Source organism: Antechinus flavipes, chromosome 1 (genome assembly GCF_016432865.1).
Source record: "Antechinus flavipes isolate AdamAnt ecotype Samford, QLD, Australia chromosome 1, AdamAnt_v2, whole genome shotgun sequence".
Classification (NCBI taxonomy): Eukaryota; Metazoa; Chordata; class Mammalia; order Dasyuromorphia; family Dasyuridae; genus Antechinus; species Antechinus flavipes.
This window is the reverse complement of record NC_067398.1, coordinates 695,063,412-695,080,697: the sequence shown is the minus strand read 5'-3', so window position 1 is coordinate 695,080,697 and position 17,286 is coordinate 695,063,412. Positions and strand designations below refer to the sequence as shown.

The 17,286-nt window shown below is 38.0% G+C and overlaps 1 protein-coding gene across 1 annotated transcript in view; it reads left to right on the top strand.

The window, feature by feature from the left end:
- LOC127545453 (P2X purinoceptor 7-like) overlaps window positions 1-17,286 on the top strand; it is a 40,966-nt gene that overhangs the window by 17,827 nt on the left and 5,853 nt on the right. Inside the window, exons 5-11 of the mRNA XM_051972760.1 lie at window positions 2,335-2,431; window positions 4,681-4,761; window positions 4,859-4,988; window positions 7,331-7,467; window positions 12,080-12,170; window positions 14,636-14,701; window positions 15,439-15,588. Coding sequence (XP_051828720.1) covers window positions 2,335-2,431; window positions 4,681-4,761; window positions 4,859-4,988; window positions 7,331-7,467; window positions 12,080-12,170; window positions 14,636-14,701; window positions 15,439-15,588 — 752 coding nt within the window. The remainder of the gene's footprint in view (window positions 1-2,334; window positions 2,432-4,680; window positions 4,762-4,858; window positions 4,989-7,330; window positions 7,468-12,079; window positions 12,171-14,635; window positions 14,702-15,438; window positions 15,589-17,286) is intronic.

The following is a 17,286-nucleotide window of genomic DNA, read 5'->3' as shown; positions in this document are numbered from 1 at the left end:
TTTAGGTCAGTATTGAGAAAAACTAGCTTAATTTACACAGGTAGGGACCTGAGGATACTGTTCTCACCATACCTGAGCCTCTGGCAGGATCCAGGGACTTTGCCTTGAGTGATGCAATAAATAGGCCATTGGGCCTCTCCAATTCAGCCTCAGATACTTACTAGCTCTTTGACCCCAAGCAACTCACTTAACTTCAGTTTCCTCAGCTATAAAATGGAGATAATAATAGCACCTAGCTCCCTCCCAAAATTGTTGTACGGATCAAATGAGATAATATTTATTAAGCACTTAAATTTATTTCACTCACCATTACCATGAGGCAGGTGAATCCTCAGGAAACCCAACTTATAGCAAAATCCACTTTCATCATTCTCCCCTCTTGTGGTAAAACCAGGTAGCACATCATTCACCTCATTAGAATGAACATCCTAACTAACCTGGGCATTGCGTAATATCCTGGAAAATGAGAGGATGGAAGAAAGGAAGGAAGGAGAGAAGGAGAGAAGGAGAGAAGGAAGGAAGGAAGGAAGGAAGGAAGGAAGGAAGGAAGGAAGGAAGGAAGGAAGGAAGGAAGGAAGGAAGGAAGGAAGGAAGGAAGGAAGGAAGGAAGGAAGGAAGAAGGAAGGAAGGAAGGAAAGAAAGAAGGAAAGAAAGAAGGAAGAAAGGAAGGAAAAAAACAGGGATTCTAAAAGTGGTTGATATTCCAGATGTGGTAGGATGTTATGGAAGTATAGAGATAGGAGATACAATGTCATATAACAATTAATCAATCAAAAAGTATTTATTCCTTGGACAACTTTAAAAGAGCTTTTTATTTTTTATTTACTTTTTTTTTTTTTTAACATTTTTACTCAAAGTTTTGAGTTCCAAATTTTATCCTTCCTTTCCCTCCTCTCCCTGAGGCAGTAAGCAATCAGATATAGGTTATATGTGTGGAAATATGTAAAATATTTACATATTAGACATTTTGTACAAGAAAAATAAAAGAAAAGAAAGTGGAAAATAGCAAGTTTCAGACTGTATTTAATTAATATCAGTTCTTTCTCTCAATAAGTATTATTAAGTAGCTAGGAGGTACCAGGCACTGGGTCAAGTAAAAATAAAAAATTTTGGTTGGAACATAGAGTACATGAAGGGAGTGAAATACTATAAGCCTAGAGAAGTGGACTGGAGTCAGACCAAGAATTGACTTTAAATGTCAGAAAGAGAAGTTTGTATGTTTTCCTAGAGACAACAGAGAGTCATTGGACCTTTTTGAACAAAGTAGTGATGTGGTCAGACCTGGCTGGAAGTAATTGATTCCTAATTGGTCTTCCTGACTTCAGCTCTCTTTCCTGCCAAGTCCAGATTCTCTCCCCACTTTTCTACTCTGTTTCAGTTTCTGATGAACAGGTAACTCTTCTTGCCAACACCAATCCTTTATTTGAGCCCTAGATCCTAACACATTTTCACTTGCAGATTGCCTTCACAGCCATCTGTTATTTCTCTCTAACTTCTAATCTCTCTTTATCTCCTGGCTACTTCCCCGAGGCCTAGAATCCTGCCCCAACCTTCTCTACCCTTAAATAACCCCTTTTCTGTCTTTCCTCCTCCTCCTCTTCCTCTTCCTATTTCTTCTCCTTCCCCTCCTCCTCCTTTTCCTCTTTCTTCTCCTTCCCCTCCTCTTCCTCTTCCTTCTCCTTCCTTTCCTCCTCCTCTTTCTTCTTCTTCTTTCTTCTTTCTTTTCCTTCTTCCCCTTCTCCACCTCTTTCTTCTCTCTCTCTCTCATTGCTTTCTCTCTCTCTTTTTCTCTCTCTCTCTTTCTCTCTCATTCTAGATAATGAAGTCTATTTAGGACAAATTGAGTCTTATATGCCTATGGACCCTCCAAAGGGCAATGCCCAATAGGCATTTGGTGCTGTTGAACCACAGCTCAGGAAGAAGTTTAGGGCTGGGTGTATAGCTTTGGAGTTAAATGCATAGAGATGATCATTGAACTCATGGGAACACATGAGATCATGAAAGAGAGAGACTATAGAGAGAAGGACTTCAGACAGAGCCTTTGAGTACCTCCAAAGTAGGAAGTCCAGCAAAGAAGACAGAAGAGGATTGGTTCAGCCAGGTAGGAGGAGAGTCAAAGCAGATTTTCATTTTTTTGATGCTTCCATTGTTCCATGCAAAAACTTGTTTTGATTTTCCTTAGTTACTGGATACAAGTTTCTGTTTGAGCTTAATGGGGAATCTAGAGAGAATATTTCTTGATGCCTTAGTCATGTCTCAATCTGAGACAGGGGAGTTGGGTTTCATGATATCTAAGAGGTCCTTTGAATTTTTAAGAATATGTGATTCCTACAGGGATTCAGACAGGAAGGTGCGTGCAGTACAATGCAACCCAAAAGACCTGTGAGGTCTCTGCTTGGTGCCCTGTGGAACCAGAAAGAGATGCTCCTAAGTAAGTAAGATGTGTTATCCATTCCTACCTTCCTCAGTATCTTAACTGAAGTGAACTGTAAAGTACAGGTTGTGTAGCTGGTCCCTCTCAACTCTGGGAACAGTCTGATTCTGTTTGGTTGCATGAAACCTATTTGATCAATGTTTGTTGAATGAACAAATAAACAAATGAATGTATGAGTCACTTGAATCTGTGCCTGCAGTGACAAAGTAGAACACATATCTAATTTTTGTGGGATCAAGTAAAGCTGTGACAGCAGGTAGGTAGCTAACATATAGACTAGACTTACCAACTAGTCTCTACCCAGAAACTGCTTAACACAAAAGGTAGAAGCTAAGAAGGGGAGAACCACTGGGGTATAATAGATAAAGCGCTAGACCTAGAATCAGAAAGACTTGGATTCAAATCCTGCCTGACATTTAGTGGTCAGGGGATCCTGATTGAGTCATTAAACCATTATAAGCCTCAGTTTCCTCATCTGTTAGATGAGAGGGTTGATCTTCAGAGCCCATAAGATTTGAATCTATCATGTCTCAGTACTCTTCTCTGGGAACACACATCCCTTCACTGAAACTTGTCTTTAAACAGCTTCTTTAGAATCCAGTGACGAGAGGGAGGAAAATACTGAGGACTGACTTTTTAAAAGAATTTAGGAGTTCAAATCTTGTCTCAGACATTTAACCACTAGCAGTGTGGTCCCGGGCAAGTCACTTAACCCCAATTTTCTCTAAAAAAAAAAAAAGTAAAAGAATTTAGGAAAAAGACATACTCTACTGTCAGAGGGATAAGGATGTGTGAACACCTCCATCCCCCACTCATCTCTAGCTCTGGGAACTGTAATCAAAGCAACAGGATCATTCTTAAATAGGGAATACTAATCATATGCGCTATGGGCTCTATCTACCAGTCCTTTGACCTTCCTCTCTGCCCTCCCACTCCCCATACATTGTTTTCCCTTTTAGAAGGTATACTCTATTAGGGCAGGGATTCATGATTTTTTTCTTCCTTCCTTTCTCTCTCTCTCTCTCTCTCTCTCTCCCTCCCTCTCTCCCTCTCTTTCTCTCTCTTTCTCCCTCTTTCTTTCTTTCTTCTTTCTTTCTTTCTTTCTTTCTTCCTTCCTTCCTTCCTTCCTTCCTTCCTTCCTTCCTTCCTTCCTTCCTTCCTTCCTTCCTTCCTTCCTTCCTTCTTTCTTTCTTCTTCTTTCTTTCTTTCTTTCTTTCTTTCTTTCTTTCTTTCTTTCTTTCTTTCTTCTTTCTTCTTTCTTTCTTTCTTCCTTTCTTCCTTTCTTTCTTTCTTCCTTTCTTCCTTTCTTTCTTCCTTTCTTCTTCCCAGTGCTTAGCAAAGCGTTTGACAAATTAATCACTGTTTTTACATGCATGCCTCCATTCATTGATTCAATATTAGCTCAGGATGCATCAAGCAACTGAAATTGCCTATCATCTCATTCTAGTTGCTTAGAACTCCTCATCTGCAAAAAGGAGATAATAACAGCACTTACCTTCCAGGATTGTTGTGAAGATAAAATGAGCTAATATTTGCAAAGCGTGTCCCAAGCTATAAAAATGTTGGCTATTATTATCTCTATCTTTAAACCATAAGCCCCTATACTTAACACAATAGTCCAGATGCATTCTAATAACGGCTGAGGACACCTGCCTAATCCTAGAAGCTATGTTTTCCTCCTTTTTGATTTGGAAGAGGTAATTGACCTTGATTTAAGAAAGACTAGTCACACCAGTCCCTGGTGGCCCCTTAAAAGGCTGAACTCTACAGCTTTGCAGGAGTCTAGGGGACAAACAAAACCTTGTCCTTGAAAGAGAATTGCTTTTTTGCCACTTGAAGGAGAGATGGGAGAGCAGAATTTTCTCTATCTTCTACCCTGAACCTCAGTTTCTCCATCTGTAAAATAAAGACTTCTAATGTGCCTTCCAGTTCTAATCCCATGATCCTGTCAAGCAGTTCTAGCTATTTTCTTTATAGACCTAACTCTTCTTGAAGCACATCCCCTTACCATCCCCCACATTCCCAGTCCATAATGAATTGTCTCATATTAGAACTCATAAACCACTTGGTTTGCACTTCTCTTGTGGATCTTCCAAAGATTATTCTGCATTCTAATTTTCTCTGTGCTTGCTGGATCCCCTTATTAGACTCTCAGCTGTCATAGCAGCTCTTGACATTGTCAAAGATTTTGAGATTTGGAACTGAGCCATGGTCCTTACCATTCATATTCTATTTCTTCCTCTCAGGCCAGCTCTCCTAATTAGTGCCGAAAACTTCACTGTGCTCATAAAGAACAACATTGATTTCCCAGGCCACAACTATACCACGTAAGTGTTCTAAGTTCCTGACTCAGCCCCAAAATGAGGTGAACACAACTTTTTAATGAAAATTTTCCTTCTTCTAAAAATGGAATTTTTTTTTCAGAAGAAACATTTTACCAGGAGTCAATATTACTTGTACATTTCATAAGACTCAGAATCCACAGTGTCCAATCTTTAGGCTGGGAGATATCTTCCGAGAAGTAGGGGAAAATTTTTCTGATGTGGCTATACAGGTGAGAAAAACTTTTTTTTTTTTGGCAAAAAAGAGTACCTATACCTGGCATTTCTTACCTTAAAAAGTTTGAGTATAAAGTAGTCTAAGATGAAGACCATCATGAAGATGTCCATGAGGTACCATGTCATCAATTACACTTTGGTAGCTCAGGTCACACTATTGCTCTCTCCCTTCAAGATAATGAGAAACAGTGTCTATTAGTCTACATGTCATTAGGCAAACACCTAATGAATAAAATGATTTTGGTCTGGGCTTCAGGCCTGGAAAATTTTTGTAACACTCTTCATGGATGGAGAGAATAATGGCACCATGCTAAGTGCAAAGTCCATATTACGTCATCATCATCATCAACATCATTATCGTCATCATCATTATTATCATAAATAGCATAAATATGGTGCCTTTAAGACTTGCAAAACTGATTTAATTATCCACAGAGGATCTGGAGCAATCCTCCTGAAACTAAGGATTAGGAATAGAATTGATTCAGGTAATTGAATGGCACTACCCTCTATCTATTATCTCTTGTATTAGAGTGTAAGCTTCTCGAGCCCAGGAACTAATTCAGTTTTTTCCCTTGTATCCTTAGCTCCTAGCATCATGCTTGGCTATTATCAATCAATGAACAAATATTTATTAAGTGCATATTATGTGCCACAAATTATGGTAGGAACTGGAAGAATGAGACAATCCAAACTTGCATATTCTGTGCATTAAATCACTTAGTTGCCTCATACATTCTAATGGGAGAGACAAATATGTAAAAATGCAGTATGGGTATAAATATAAAGTTAACATGTATACACACAAAGTAGTTAAAAACAAGAGAGTTTGGGAGGGAGGGCAACAGCAATTTGAGGGGTGACTTCATGAAAATATGACACATAAAAAGCTCTTAAAAGTACTATTTTTCATCTTGTCCTTGTAATACCCAAACCAAGGGATTTAGAGAATGGTAGTTTATCCAGAAATAGATATATTAGAATTGGTGGCACATGCTATTTGACTTTTGGTCTTATATCCCCAGCATTTAGAATAGATATTTGTCATGTAGTATTAATAAATACTAATCTATTGCTTTATAGTGCTAGTATCTTGCATCTGGATGGTACATTGGTTAGAGTGCAGGCCTTGGAATCAAGAAGACCTGAATTCAAATCTGTTCTTAGACACTTACTAATTATGTGACCCTGAGGATAACATTTTACTCTGTTTGCCTCAGTTTGCTCATCTGGAAAATGAGCTGGAGAGGAAAATGGCAAACCACTCCAGTATTTTTGCCAAGAAAACCCCAAATGGGATCATGAAAAGTCCTTCACGACTGAACAAAATTATCCATTAATGTGATAAGATATCCACTAATGTGACAATGTGATATCCACTAATATAATGCGTACTCTCTAAATAATGATCAGCTTTTGTTCTTATTCAGTAGTTTTTCCAATTGCATCCAACTCTTCATGATCCCTTTTGGAGTTTTCTTGATAAAGATTTTAGAGTAGTTTGCCATTTCCTTCTCCAGCTCATTTAACAGCTGAGGAAACTAAAGCAAACAGGATAGAGTGACTTGCCCAGGGTTATACATCTAGTAAATTTCTGAGGCTGGATTTGAACTCCAGAAGCTGAGTCTTCCTAATTCCAGGCTTGCATACTCAGCGCATTAAATCACCTAATTGCCTCGATGATCAGCTATGGCTACTCAATTCACTGCTTAAATTGATTTTTACCCTGCAACCAAGAAGCCTTGAATTTCTATTTTAATCTTCAAGTAAAGTGTCAAGCAACAAACATTTAGCACAGAGACATAGAACCTCAAGAGTTGGAAGAAATTTCAGAAGTTACCTAATCCATTCCCCACTACAAAAAGAATCCCCCTTACAACATTCCCTGTGAATGTTCATCTAGTTGTATTGAATACCAATTGGATTATGGGGGCTTAGAGAGTACAGAGTAAAATACAATCTCTGCCTTCAAGGGTTTTGAATTGAGTTGAAGACTAGGAAATATACAAATAAGAAAAGTCACTAATTATGTTAAATAGCAATGGTTAATATTAAATGATCAGAGTGAATAATAAATGCTTGTGGAGGGAGAGAGTCCTTTTGGGATTGTATTCTTTGGATTGGGTCTGGAAAGATGGCTAGAATTTAGCTAGTCAGAGAACAATATAGAGGACACATCAATAAAGGAGCAAAGGAGCAAAGATATCAATAATAGAAAACTTCAACGCCATTTGTGGGAGAGTGTAGACCAGTTTGGCTGATGTCTAGCCCTGATGATAGTGAAGTGAACCTTTAGGCTCTGAAGTAGTTAATGTTATCTCATGTTTCATGTTTCCAGGGTGGAATTATGGGCATTGAGATCTACTGGGACTGCAACTTAGACCGATGGTTCCATTCCTGCCGCCCAAAGTATAGTTTCCGTCGTCTTGATGACAGGACCACCATTGAGTCTTTATACCCTGGCTATAATTTCAGGTAAAGTACTACAAGATGTCACTAATAGCAAGTGATTGGATTTCCTAGGTTTTGCCAATATTTTCTGGTACATCAAGATGCTAAATTTATCATCTTAAATACTTATTAAACACTCTGTCTATTTGTCTATCTATCATCTATCTATCCCTCCATCTGTACATATCCATGTATCTATCTGTCTGTCTGACGGTCTACTTATCCATCCATCCATCTATCTATTCATTCACTTATCTCTCTCTTTCCATCATCTATCCATCCATCCATCCATCTATCTATATATCCATTTATACATATCCATCCATCTATTTATCTACTTATCTACCCATCCATCTATCCACCTAGCCATCCATCCATTCATTTATCCATCTATCTTTCTATCATCTATCTATGCATCTACTTACCCGTATACCTTTTGTTTTGTTTAATTGTTTTAGTTGTGTCCAATATAGATGTGACTCCATGAACCCATCTGGGATTTTCTTGGCAAAAGTACTGGAATGGCTTTCCATTCCTTTTTCATATCATTTTACATATGATGAAATTGAAGCAAAAAGGGTATAGTGACTTGCCCAGGCTAACACAGTCAGTATGTCTAAAGCCAGATTTGAATTCAGGCTCAGCTCTTTATGTACCATAGTGCCACTTAGCAGTCCTACCTGTATATCTCCCTATATAAATTACATGTTAGGGGCTTACTATTTAATAGATGCTTATTACTAAATGAGTGAGTCACTAGATTATCTTTAAGGTCCGTTCCAGCTCTAAATCCTGTCCTTCAAAGTCCCAAAATAAGGAGAAAGCTTTTGTAATTTTTTTGAGAAATTGGAAGAGGATAGAGGGAGGCAGAAGAGTGTGTGTGTGTGTATGTGTGTGTGTGTGTGTGTGTGCGTGTTCACCTTCTTTCTTAATGCTGCATCTTCTGGCTGAATACTTTTTTATCATTACAGGAAAAATGAACATGATTAGACATTACCTTCCTGTCAGTAGGAGCTAGATTGGGAAACCATAAGGAGCAATCTGTCAGTTTGATGCTAGTAAATGTCCTTTGAGTCTCCAAGCTAAGTCTGAGAACATGAGTTCCTAGGGTGATGTTGAATTCTCTGAGAAACAGAGACAGGTATAACATTGATATTTGTTAAGAATAAAGTGTTAGATTATGTATTTCACTGAATAAGCAATAGAGAAAATCTTTGTAGAAAGAGAAAATGGCAATACCTGAGAGATTTCCCCAAAAGCTCTTCTCAAAATAATCTTACAAGTTAGGAGAAGACAGGTTATGGCTGTTATTCAATCCAAATCAATTCAGTTCAACAAGCATAGGTTAAACACCTACCATGTGCCTAGTACAGTGTTAGATGCAGAGAATATAAAGGCGAAAAATACCTGTCATCAGGTAGCTTACGTTCTACTATCTCTTTACAGTTGGACTCTGCAGGTTATGTCATACACGTCTATTTTTCTCAGAAGGTGATGGGAAAGGGCGTAAATTTGTTCCCCAACATTGTGGCTCAGCCCTTTGTTGCTCCTTGTTGAACTTGTATGTCAGTAAGAGAGAAAACCAAAACTATCACTCTCTATTTAGCTTGCATTTGAATGTGCTGAATTACCAAACTAGCTTTACATTCACTTCCATAACCTAACATATTTACAATTGAAACCATTAATTTAAAAACCATAAAATGCTGCTAACTTCTGTCTGCTTTGAAATAATCATTTGAAATGAATGCAGTTTGCCTTCAGCCATCAGATTTCTTTCTAATCTTTCATCCAGTCAGGTTTTTAAAAGTTATTTTTAGGAAGAAACATAAAATTTAAAATATTTCCCTCAAATTCCCAGGGGGTAGGGAGATAGAGAGGAAGTGGGGAAAGATGGACGATATAAGGAGGGAGATATGGGAAGAGAAGAAGGAAGTTAAGTGGATTGAGAGGAGAAAGATAATAGAGATGGAAAGAGAAGACAGAGAGGCAGACAAAGGCAGACAGACAGAGACAGACAGATAGAAAGACAGAGAGAGGGAGGGAGAGAGAGGCAAAGAAAAAGAGAAAAGATAAGGGGATTGAGATAAGGAAGAAAGAGAGGAACAAGATATAGAGGACCATGTGCTTTATTCTCTTCTATCCACGATTCTTGGGTTTTGACCCCTTGTGATGCTTTCCTTTGCCTCCAAATTCTTTCCTCTATGCCTTCAAATATTCTTTTTTCTCTAAAGTACTCAGTCCTGGAAATCCAAGGATTCAGAGAGATAGGGTTCAGAAACTCCCACTCTAGGTCATCTAGATCTCCTCTCCCCAGCTGACATTTCTAGGGCTGAGTGGAGAGGAGTAGATGGTGCCTGGTGGGAAGTAGGCACTGTGCCCATGTACATATTTCACTCACCAGGGACCCAAATCTACCTCGGTTGTCTTTGGATCTCATACCAACAGGGAATACCAAAATACACTAATTACTATTATAGAAGCTTATTAAAATATTTTTGGAAAACGTTCCTTTAAATCTTATGTGGCTTATCTCCTCTTGTTGGAGGGAGGAAGGGCTATATATGGGGAATATAAAGATAGTTATGAGAGAAGGAAGAAAGATCGAGAGGGGAGAGAGAGAGAGAAAGAGAGAGAGAGAAGAGAGAAGGAGAGAGAGAGGAGAAGAGAGAAAGGGAGAGAGAGGAGGAGAGGGGGGGAGAAAGAGAGAAGGAAGGAGAGAGACAGGGAGAGAAAGAGAGAAGGAAGAGAGAGAGAAGGGAGAGAGAGAGAGTGTGTGTGTGTGAGAGAGAAAGAGAGAGAGAAAAGGAGAGAGACACACACAGAGAGAGGCAGAGAGACAGAGAGAGGGAGAGAAAAGGAGAGAGAGAAGGAGGGAGGGAGGGAGGGGGGGAGTCTATGATCTGGTTCTCATAAGCAGAATTTCATAGATTTCACAATAATTATTATATAGGCAAAGCCAGGCCTTCACCTACATAAAGGGCATGAGTCTGGTGGATCAGAGGAAAAGAAAAATGGCATTTATTTCATGTATGGCCATAAAAACAAGTTCCTGAACTGGAGAGTATAGATCAGATCATTACAGAAAAAGAAGAAATGAATTTTAAATTGGGAAGCATTTGACTACAGATTGACACAGACACACAGATGTCTTAGAGTAGTGGGAAAGGGACATTGTGACAGTGGAAGGGATATGTTTCTAGGTTTTCTCCTTTCTGTATACCAATAGAGGATATGTTTCTTAGGATCCCTCTAAACATAGCCTTTATAAGTACCTACTATGTGCTGGACATTGTGCTAAGGACTTGGGGTACAAAGAAAGGAAACAGGTAATCTTTGTTCTCTAGGGGCTCCTAATCTTGTAAAAAAAAGGGGGGGGAGATTTTCTGAGGTGGGCAGCCAAGGTGAAAATGATCTGAGAAAGTGTGAACGTCAGGGTTGATTTCATCTTGCAGAATGAGGAATTTCTGAAAATGGTGACGTCTAGGAAAGCAGATAAAAGTGGGACATGATAAAGGTTCCCTAGGATCTCTCCTTAAATGCTAGAGGATCAGAGAGGAGCTCCCCACTCCATCCAGAGACACAGAGACAGAAAGAGACAGAGAAACAGAGACAGACAAAGAGAGACAAGAGACAGAGACAGAGAAACAGAGAGAGATAAAGAGAGATTGAGAGACACAAAGAAACAGAGACAGAGAAAGACAGACAAAGAGAGATAGAGAGACTGAGACAGAAAGACACACACAGAGAAGCCTCATAAGTTGTTGAGGACTGGAATTAATTTCTTCATCCAGAGTGATAAGTTTCTGGAGATGGTCCAGGAAAGCTGCCAGATGGGAAAGGATCCATTATTGCCTGTTATTAGGAGTTGAGGGAACTTAGCAAGCAGAGGTTAAGTGATGTGCCTGGGATCACAAGAGCTACCAAGTGTCTGAAGTTGGATTTCATCTCAGATCTTTCTAGCTCCAGGCCCAGGACTCTGTCCACTCACTCTCCATCTACCACTGATGCAGATCTCCCTTCCTCCCCCTCCCCCTCATACTTTTACTTGGCTGCTGGCATTAGAGTTTCAGTGGCTGGAAAGTTCCTCCCCTGCTGCTAGGCTGATGACTAATGATCCTCAGACAACTGACCTATACCCCACTGCTGTGTCCAAAGTCCTTAGCTTTCAAGGCTCTTTACTAGTTTATAGTCTGAGGATCTGGGGATTTCCCAGCAAGTCTAAAAGACCATCAGAACTTTAAGAAGGGCTGCAATTTGGGGGCTGGTGGAAGAAATGTCAAAACATCAAAACACTCATAAAATCACAGATGCCTAAGACTGAATGAACCACAATTGAGCCAGAAAATGCTCTAGCTGACGATGTCACCCTAACTTTTGTGGGACTCAGTTTCTCCATATGTAAGATGAGGGAATTGGATTAGATGAATGCTAAGGTCACAATTATAAATCTATAAACCTATCATTCTGGCAACTTAACTTCTCTTGGCCTCAGTTTCCCCACCTATAAAATGAAGAAAGTGGCCTTTAAGGCTATTTCTAGCTTGAAATCTATATGTCACAAGGCAGGACAGGCTTTTCCCCCTCATCAAAAAGTTTTGTATTTTGCTAATTGTGTGTTCTTCCTTTCTTACAGATTTGCCAGATATTATATGGAAGGAAACGTCGAAAAACGGAATCTGATTAAAGCTTTTGGAATCCGCTTTGACATTCTGGTTTTTGGCACAGTAAGCATTTCTCTTCCATCCATTCCTATGGCCAATTATCCGTGTAACTGCTCGGAGGAATGAAGAAGTGACTCTTCTCTTTTCCTCAATTCCTTGTATTTTGAAGGTAGATCAAGGAGGAAGAAATGTCCTGAGTATGAAAATCCAGTAGGAGGGCAGGAAGATTCTAGCATTTAAATTAAGAGAAATCAGCAAATGATAATTATTGTTTCCTATTTGCCAATAATTTAATATGAATGTGAGCTCCTGCCATTTCTCTTTGTATCCTCAATGCGTAGTAGAAAATAGATAAGGATTATAGACTATGGTTAGGACAGCTAGGTGGCGCCATAGTGCACAGAGCACTGCTCTTGGAATTGGGAAAACTCATCTTCATGAATTCAAGATACAAGCTGTGTGACCCTGGACAAGTTACTTAACTCTGCCTCAGTTTCCTCATCTGTAAAATGAACAGGAGAAGGAAATGGCAAATCATTCTAGTATCTTTACCAAGGAAACCACAAATGGGGTCATGAAGAATCAGATATGATTTAAAAATAATTAAAGTGACACCAATGGTTGGGGATCTGCTATTCAAGGCAATGAACCTTCCTCCACCAATGCAAATCAGCACTTTCTCAGCAACTAGTAGTCTTAGGGGTCCTCAAACTTTTAAAATAGGGGGCCAGTTCACTGTCCCTCAGACTGTTGGAGGGCCGGACTATAGTAAAAACAAAAACTTTGTTTTGTGGGCCTTTAAATAAAGAAACTTCATAGTCCTGGGTGAGGGGGATAAACGTCCTCAGCTACTGCATCTGGCTCAAGCCCGTAGTTTGAGGACCCCTGTCTTAGAGGATTGAAAAGCTAAGTGACTTGTCTAGGGTCACACAGTCAGTATGTGTCAGAGGGGACACTTGAAACCAGATTTTCCTAACTATTACATCAGTCCTTCTTCCACTACCCACCCTCCTCCATAGCTTCTCCTGAACTATTAATGCTGATAATAATAACATAATTATAAACTGCTTATTATACTTTAAAAAGCATTTCCCTTAAAACAGTCCTTTGAGGTAGACAGTCTAAATATTAATACTAAATTATAGTAAAACCCAAGTTTGAATGCTGACTCAAGGCTCTTACTATCTATCAAACAAGAATAATAATGTACCCATCTTAAAAGCTTTACTGTGAGAATCAAATTATATAAGCTCCGTAAAATACTTTCCAAACCTTAAATCATGTAGAAATGCAATAAAATATAATTTGCTATTGTTTTGTAGCTGGGTATGGAGTTGGGGCTCAAATGTTTGTTGATTGACTGACCAAGGACACTAAGATGACTGATGCTCAGAATCAGTTGATTAAGTGCATATAGTCAGCAGGATGCAAATGAACTATCCAAATCCAAGAGAGATGACCTTTTCCCAGGGGTCTTTAATCTTTTTTGTGTATTAGACCCTTTGGGTCTGGCCTAGGAACTCCTTAGATTCCTGTTTCTAAAAACACTTGAGGGCACTAGGTGGCGCCACAGTGGATAAAGCGCCTGGCTTGAAGTCAAGAAAACTCATTTTCATTAGTTCAAATCTGGCCTCAGACACTAAATAGCTGTGTGATCCCGGAAAGTGACCTTTCACCTCATTCTTTGCCTCAGTTTCCTCATCTATAAGTGAGCTGGAGAAGGAAATGGACAACCACTCTAGTATCTCTGCCAACAAAATCTCATCAGTCAGACAAAACTGAAACATGAATGAACAATAATAAAAAATGTAAAATAATTTACAAAGGATTACAACAATTAGAAAGGATAATAATATTGAAATGTAGGCATGTAAACCTATATTTTATTATTTATTGTGTTGGGTGGAAGGTGGGGGAACGAGAGGAAGGGATAGAATTTGGAACTCATAATTTTAAATAAAAATGTTTAAAAAATAAAAAAGAATAATATCGATAAAATATAGATATAAAAATATTTTTAAATCCCATAGTCATGGAATCTGTCCTTGGCCCTCAGGTAGATAAGTCCCATTTTGATTTATGCTTCTATGATTTTAGAAATTTCCAAAAGACCAGCCACAATCTGTCTAAACAGATGCTTCCTGACATTTGTTTTTAGATCCAAAGGAAGCAAATTCGGAAGTTTTACCTTCTCACTGAAAAGCAATCGTTCTGGAATATTCTTTAGCCCCATTATTGGAGGGTTGAACTATAATCAGGACATGCCCTGGGCCAACCCTAAACTAGATCGGAGAAACAGAGTTTATGGAAGTTAAACAGTAGGCGAGCCTTTAATCAAAGACAGTTTGGCTCCCATTTTATTGTGGCCACTGTCATGAGCATTTTAGAAGGATCTGTCAAATTATGATATCTTATTTCTGCCACATAATAGCTATCTCCACCTTTCCATCCATCAATGACAATTGCAATGTCAGAATGTGACTGCTTCCATTCTGAATTTGAATGTAACATGTCTCATTTTGTTTAAGGGAGGAAAGTTTGACTTTATCCAAATAATCATGTACATTGGCTCAACTCTCTCCTACTTTGGTTTGGTGAGTATCTCATTTCCATAATTTTTTAATGCTTTGATTTGTTTTGTTTGGCTACATTATTTCATCAATTTAGGAACTTAGGGTGTGCAAATCCCTTCATCAATAGAGATTAGCAACTTCTCTTAAATTTGCTAAGATTATAGTTATAGACAGTAACAGCAACATTGTGTGATGATCAACTATGATAGAATTAGCTTTTCTCAGAAATATAATGACTTAAGACAATTCCAAAAGCTTGTGATAGAAAATACTATCTCCATCTAAAGGAAGAACTAGGGAGCCTGAACACAAATGGAAGCTTACTATTTTTGCTTTTTTGTTTGTTTGTTTTGTGATTTTTCCTTTTTGTTCTATTTCTTCTTTCACAACATGACTACTGTGGAAATATTTTTAACACTATTGCACATGTATAATCTATAGCAGATTGTTTGCTGTCTTGGGGAGGAAGAGAGAAAGGAGAAAGAAAATTTTGGAACTCAAAATCTTATAAAAATAAATATTGAAAATCATTTTTACATGTAATTAAAAATAAAATACTATTTACCAAAAAAGACCAGTTGTAGAGAGTTGCATAGAACCCTGAGAATTTACAGCTATTAAGAACTGGAGGGAGGGTTTAAAATTAGGTTTTCCTGATTCCAAAGCTAGCCTTCTCTCTGCTCTGCCTAATTTATTTTTTAGACATTCAAAGATTAATTAGTAAAAGAATAACTCTAACTTCTCTACATTTTCGCTAGGCCACAGTATTCATTGATTTTCTCATTGATACATACTCAAGTACCTGTTGCCGAACTAGTGTTTATCGTTGCTGTCCAGTCTGTAAGCCTTGTGGGGTCAATGAGTATTACTACAGGAAGAAGTGTGAGACCGTTGAGGAGCCCAAGAGGGTAAGGGGTGGATACCATCTTACTTTTAATTATGCTAAAATCAAAATATGCTATGTTCATTTTTTTTCTGTTTATTCTGTTTTTTTTTCCTTCTTGTGGTTTTTCCCTTTTGTTCTGATTTTTCTCTCTCAACATGAATCATAAGGAAATATGTTAAAGAAGAATGTACGTGTATAACCAAAAAAAAGTTTGTTTTTTTAATATGTAACTGGGGGGAAAAAAAACTCATGCAAAGGTCAATATGATGCTGGACATTGATTAACTCAGTTAAAAACATGAATCAACACTTGCTGTCTAGAGGAGGGGATGGGGAGGAAGGGAGGGAAAAATTTGAAATTCAAGGTTTTGCAAAGGTGAATGTTGAAAATATCCATGCATATATTTTGAAAATAAAAAGCTTTAATTAAGAAAAAGGAATTAAATTTAAGGATGGAAGGTAATATAGTAGTAGCTGACATTTTAAATTGTTCTCTCTGAAAACTTTATAACAATAAATGTGAATAAGATTAATATAAAAATAAATGTTAAAATTATTATTACATGTAATTAGGAAAAATAAAAGATTATTTAAAATTTTTTTTAAATGAATCAGGTCATCAAGCATGGTAATCCAACACCAAAGTCATGAGTTCTACTTCTTTGTGGGCCATTGAACTTTACTACATTGCCAGGAGACTATTCCTCTAATGGTAACCAACTTTCTTTTAGAAGCTTGCCTTGGCTTTAAAAGAAACCCCCTCCCCACAATAAAATGGGGAAGGAAGGAGTAGAGACAATAAATTTCACTGGTTATGTCATTTGGCCAAGGGCTGCCTGACTGAGAATCAATCACATTGAGCCCTAGTTATGGCCGAGTGCCCAGAGAATACTGTTCAAGACTTTAGCTTTGAGTTTCATTATTCCTTGTATTTATAGCCGTATAACTGGCATTTTAAACAGCACACACAGAGCCTTCCTTTGTTCTTCAATGTGTCTGTCTTTTTCCTTACAGCACTGCTCCATGCACAATTTATTGTCTATTGTACAATTTTAAAAACCATAAGAAGAAATTCATCTTCAATGCAAAAAATCCCAAAACACTAATTTGTGACCTAAAATAAAATGAAATTGCTTAGGTTTGCTAATGGTATATACTATAGTAATAGTTATTATGCTAGTATATTGTATTATATATGCTTTATTATATTTTATTTTGCTATATGAAAGTCTTCTGGAGCTAGTCACATTAGAAATTACTGATAGCTGAGAAAATATAAATGATTTCAGAAGTTTTTAAGGGATACTTGAGAATGAACCTAATTTAGGTCATGAGTAAGAGACTTTCCAAAAGTGTGGTCTAATAGGTGATTTCTGAGACTAAGAGGATATCTAAATTCCATTTTTGACTCATGGTTGAAGTGGAATTGACAGAAATAATGAACTTCTAGTGGGCTAAGGAAGAAGTGTTGAAGGGGTGGTGGTAAGTAGGACTAGGGGGAGAGGATAGATGTGGGGATGCTATAGAAGTAGAATCAACAAGGATTTATTAATATAAAGATAATATTCTCCCCTTAAATAATGAGGTATTATTTGTAAAATTACTTAGCACACTTCCTGACACTGATTAGATACTTAATGCTCATTTCCTTTCTTCTTCCCCTTCCTTCTCCTTCCTTCCTTCCTTCCTTCCTTCCTTCCTTCCTTCCTTCCTTCCTTCCT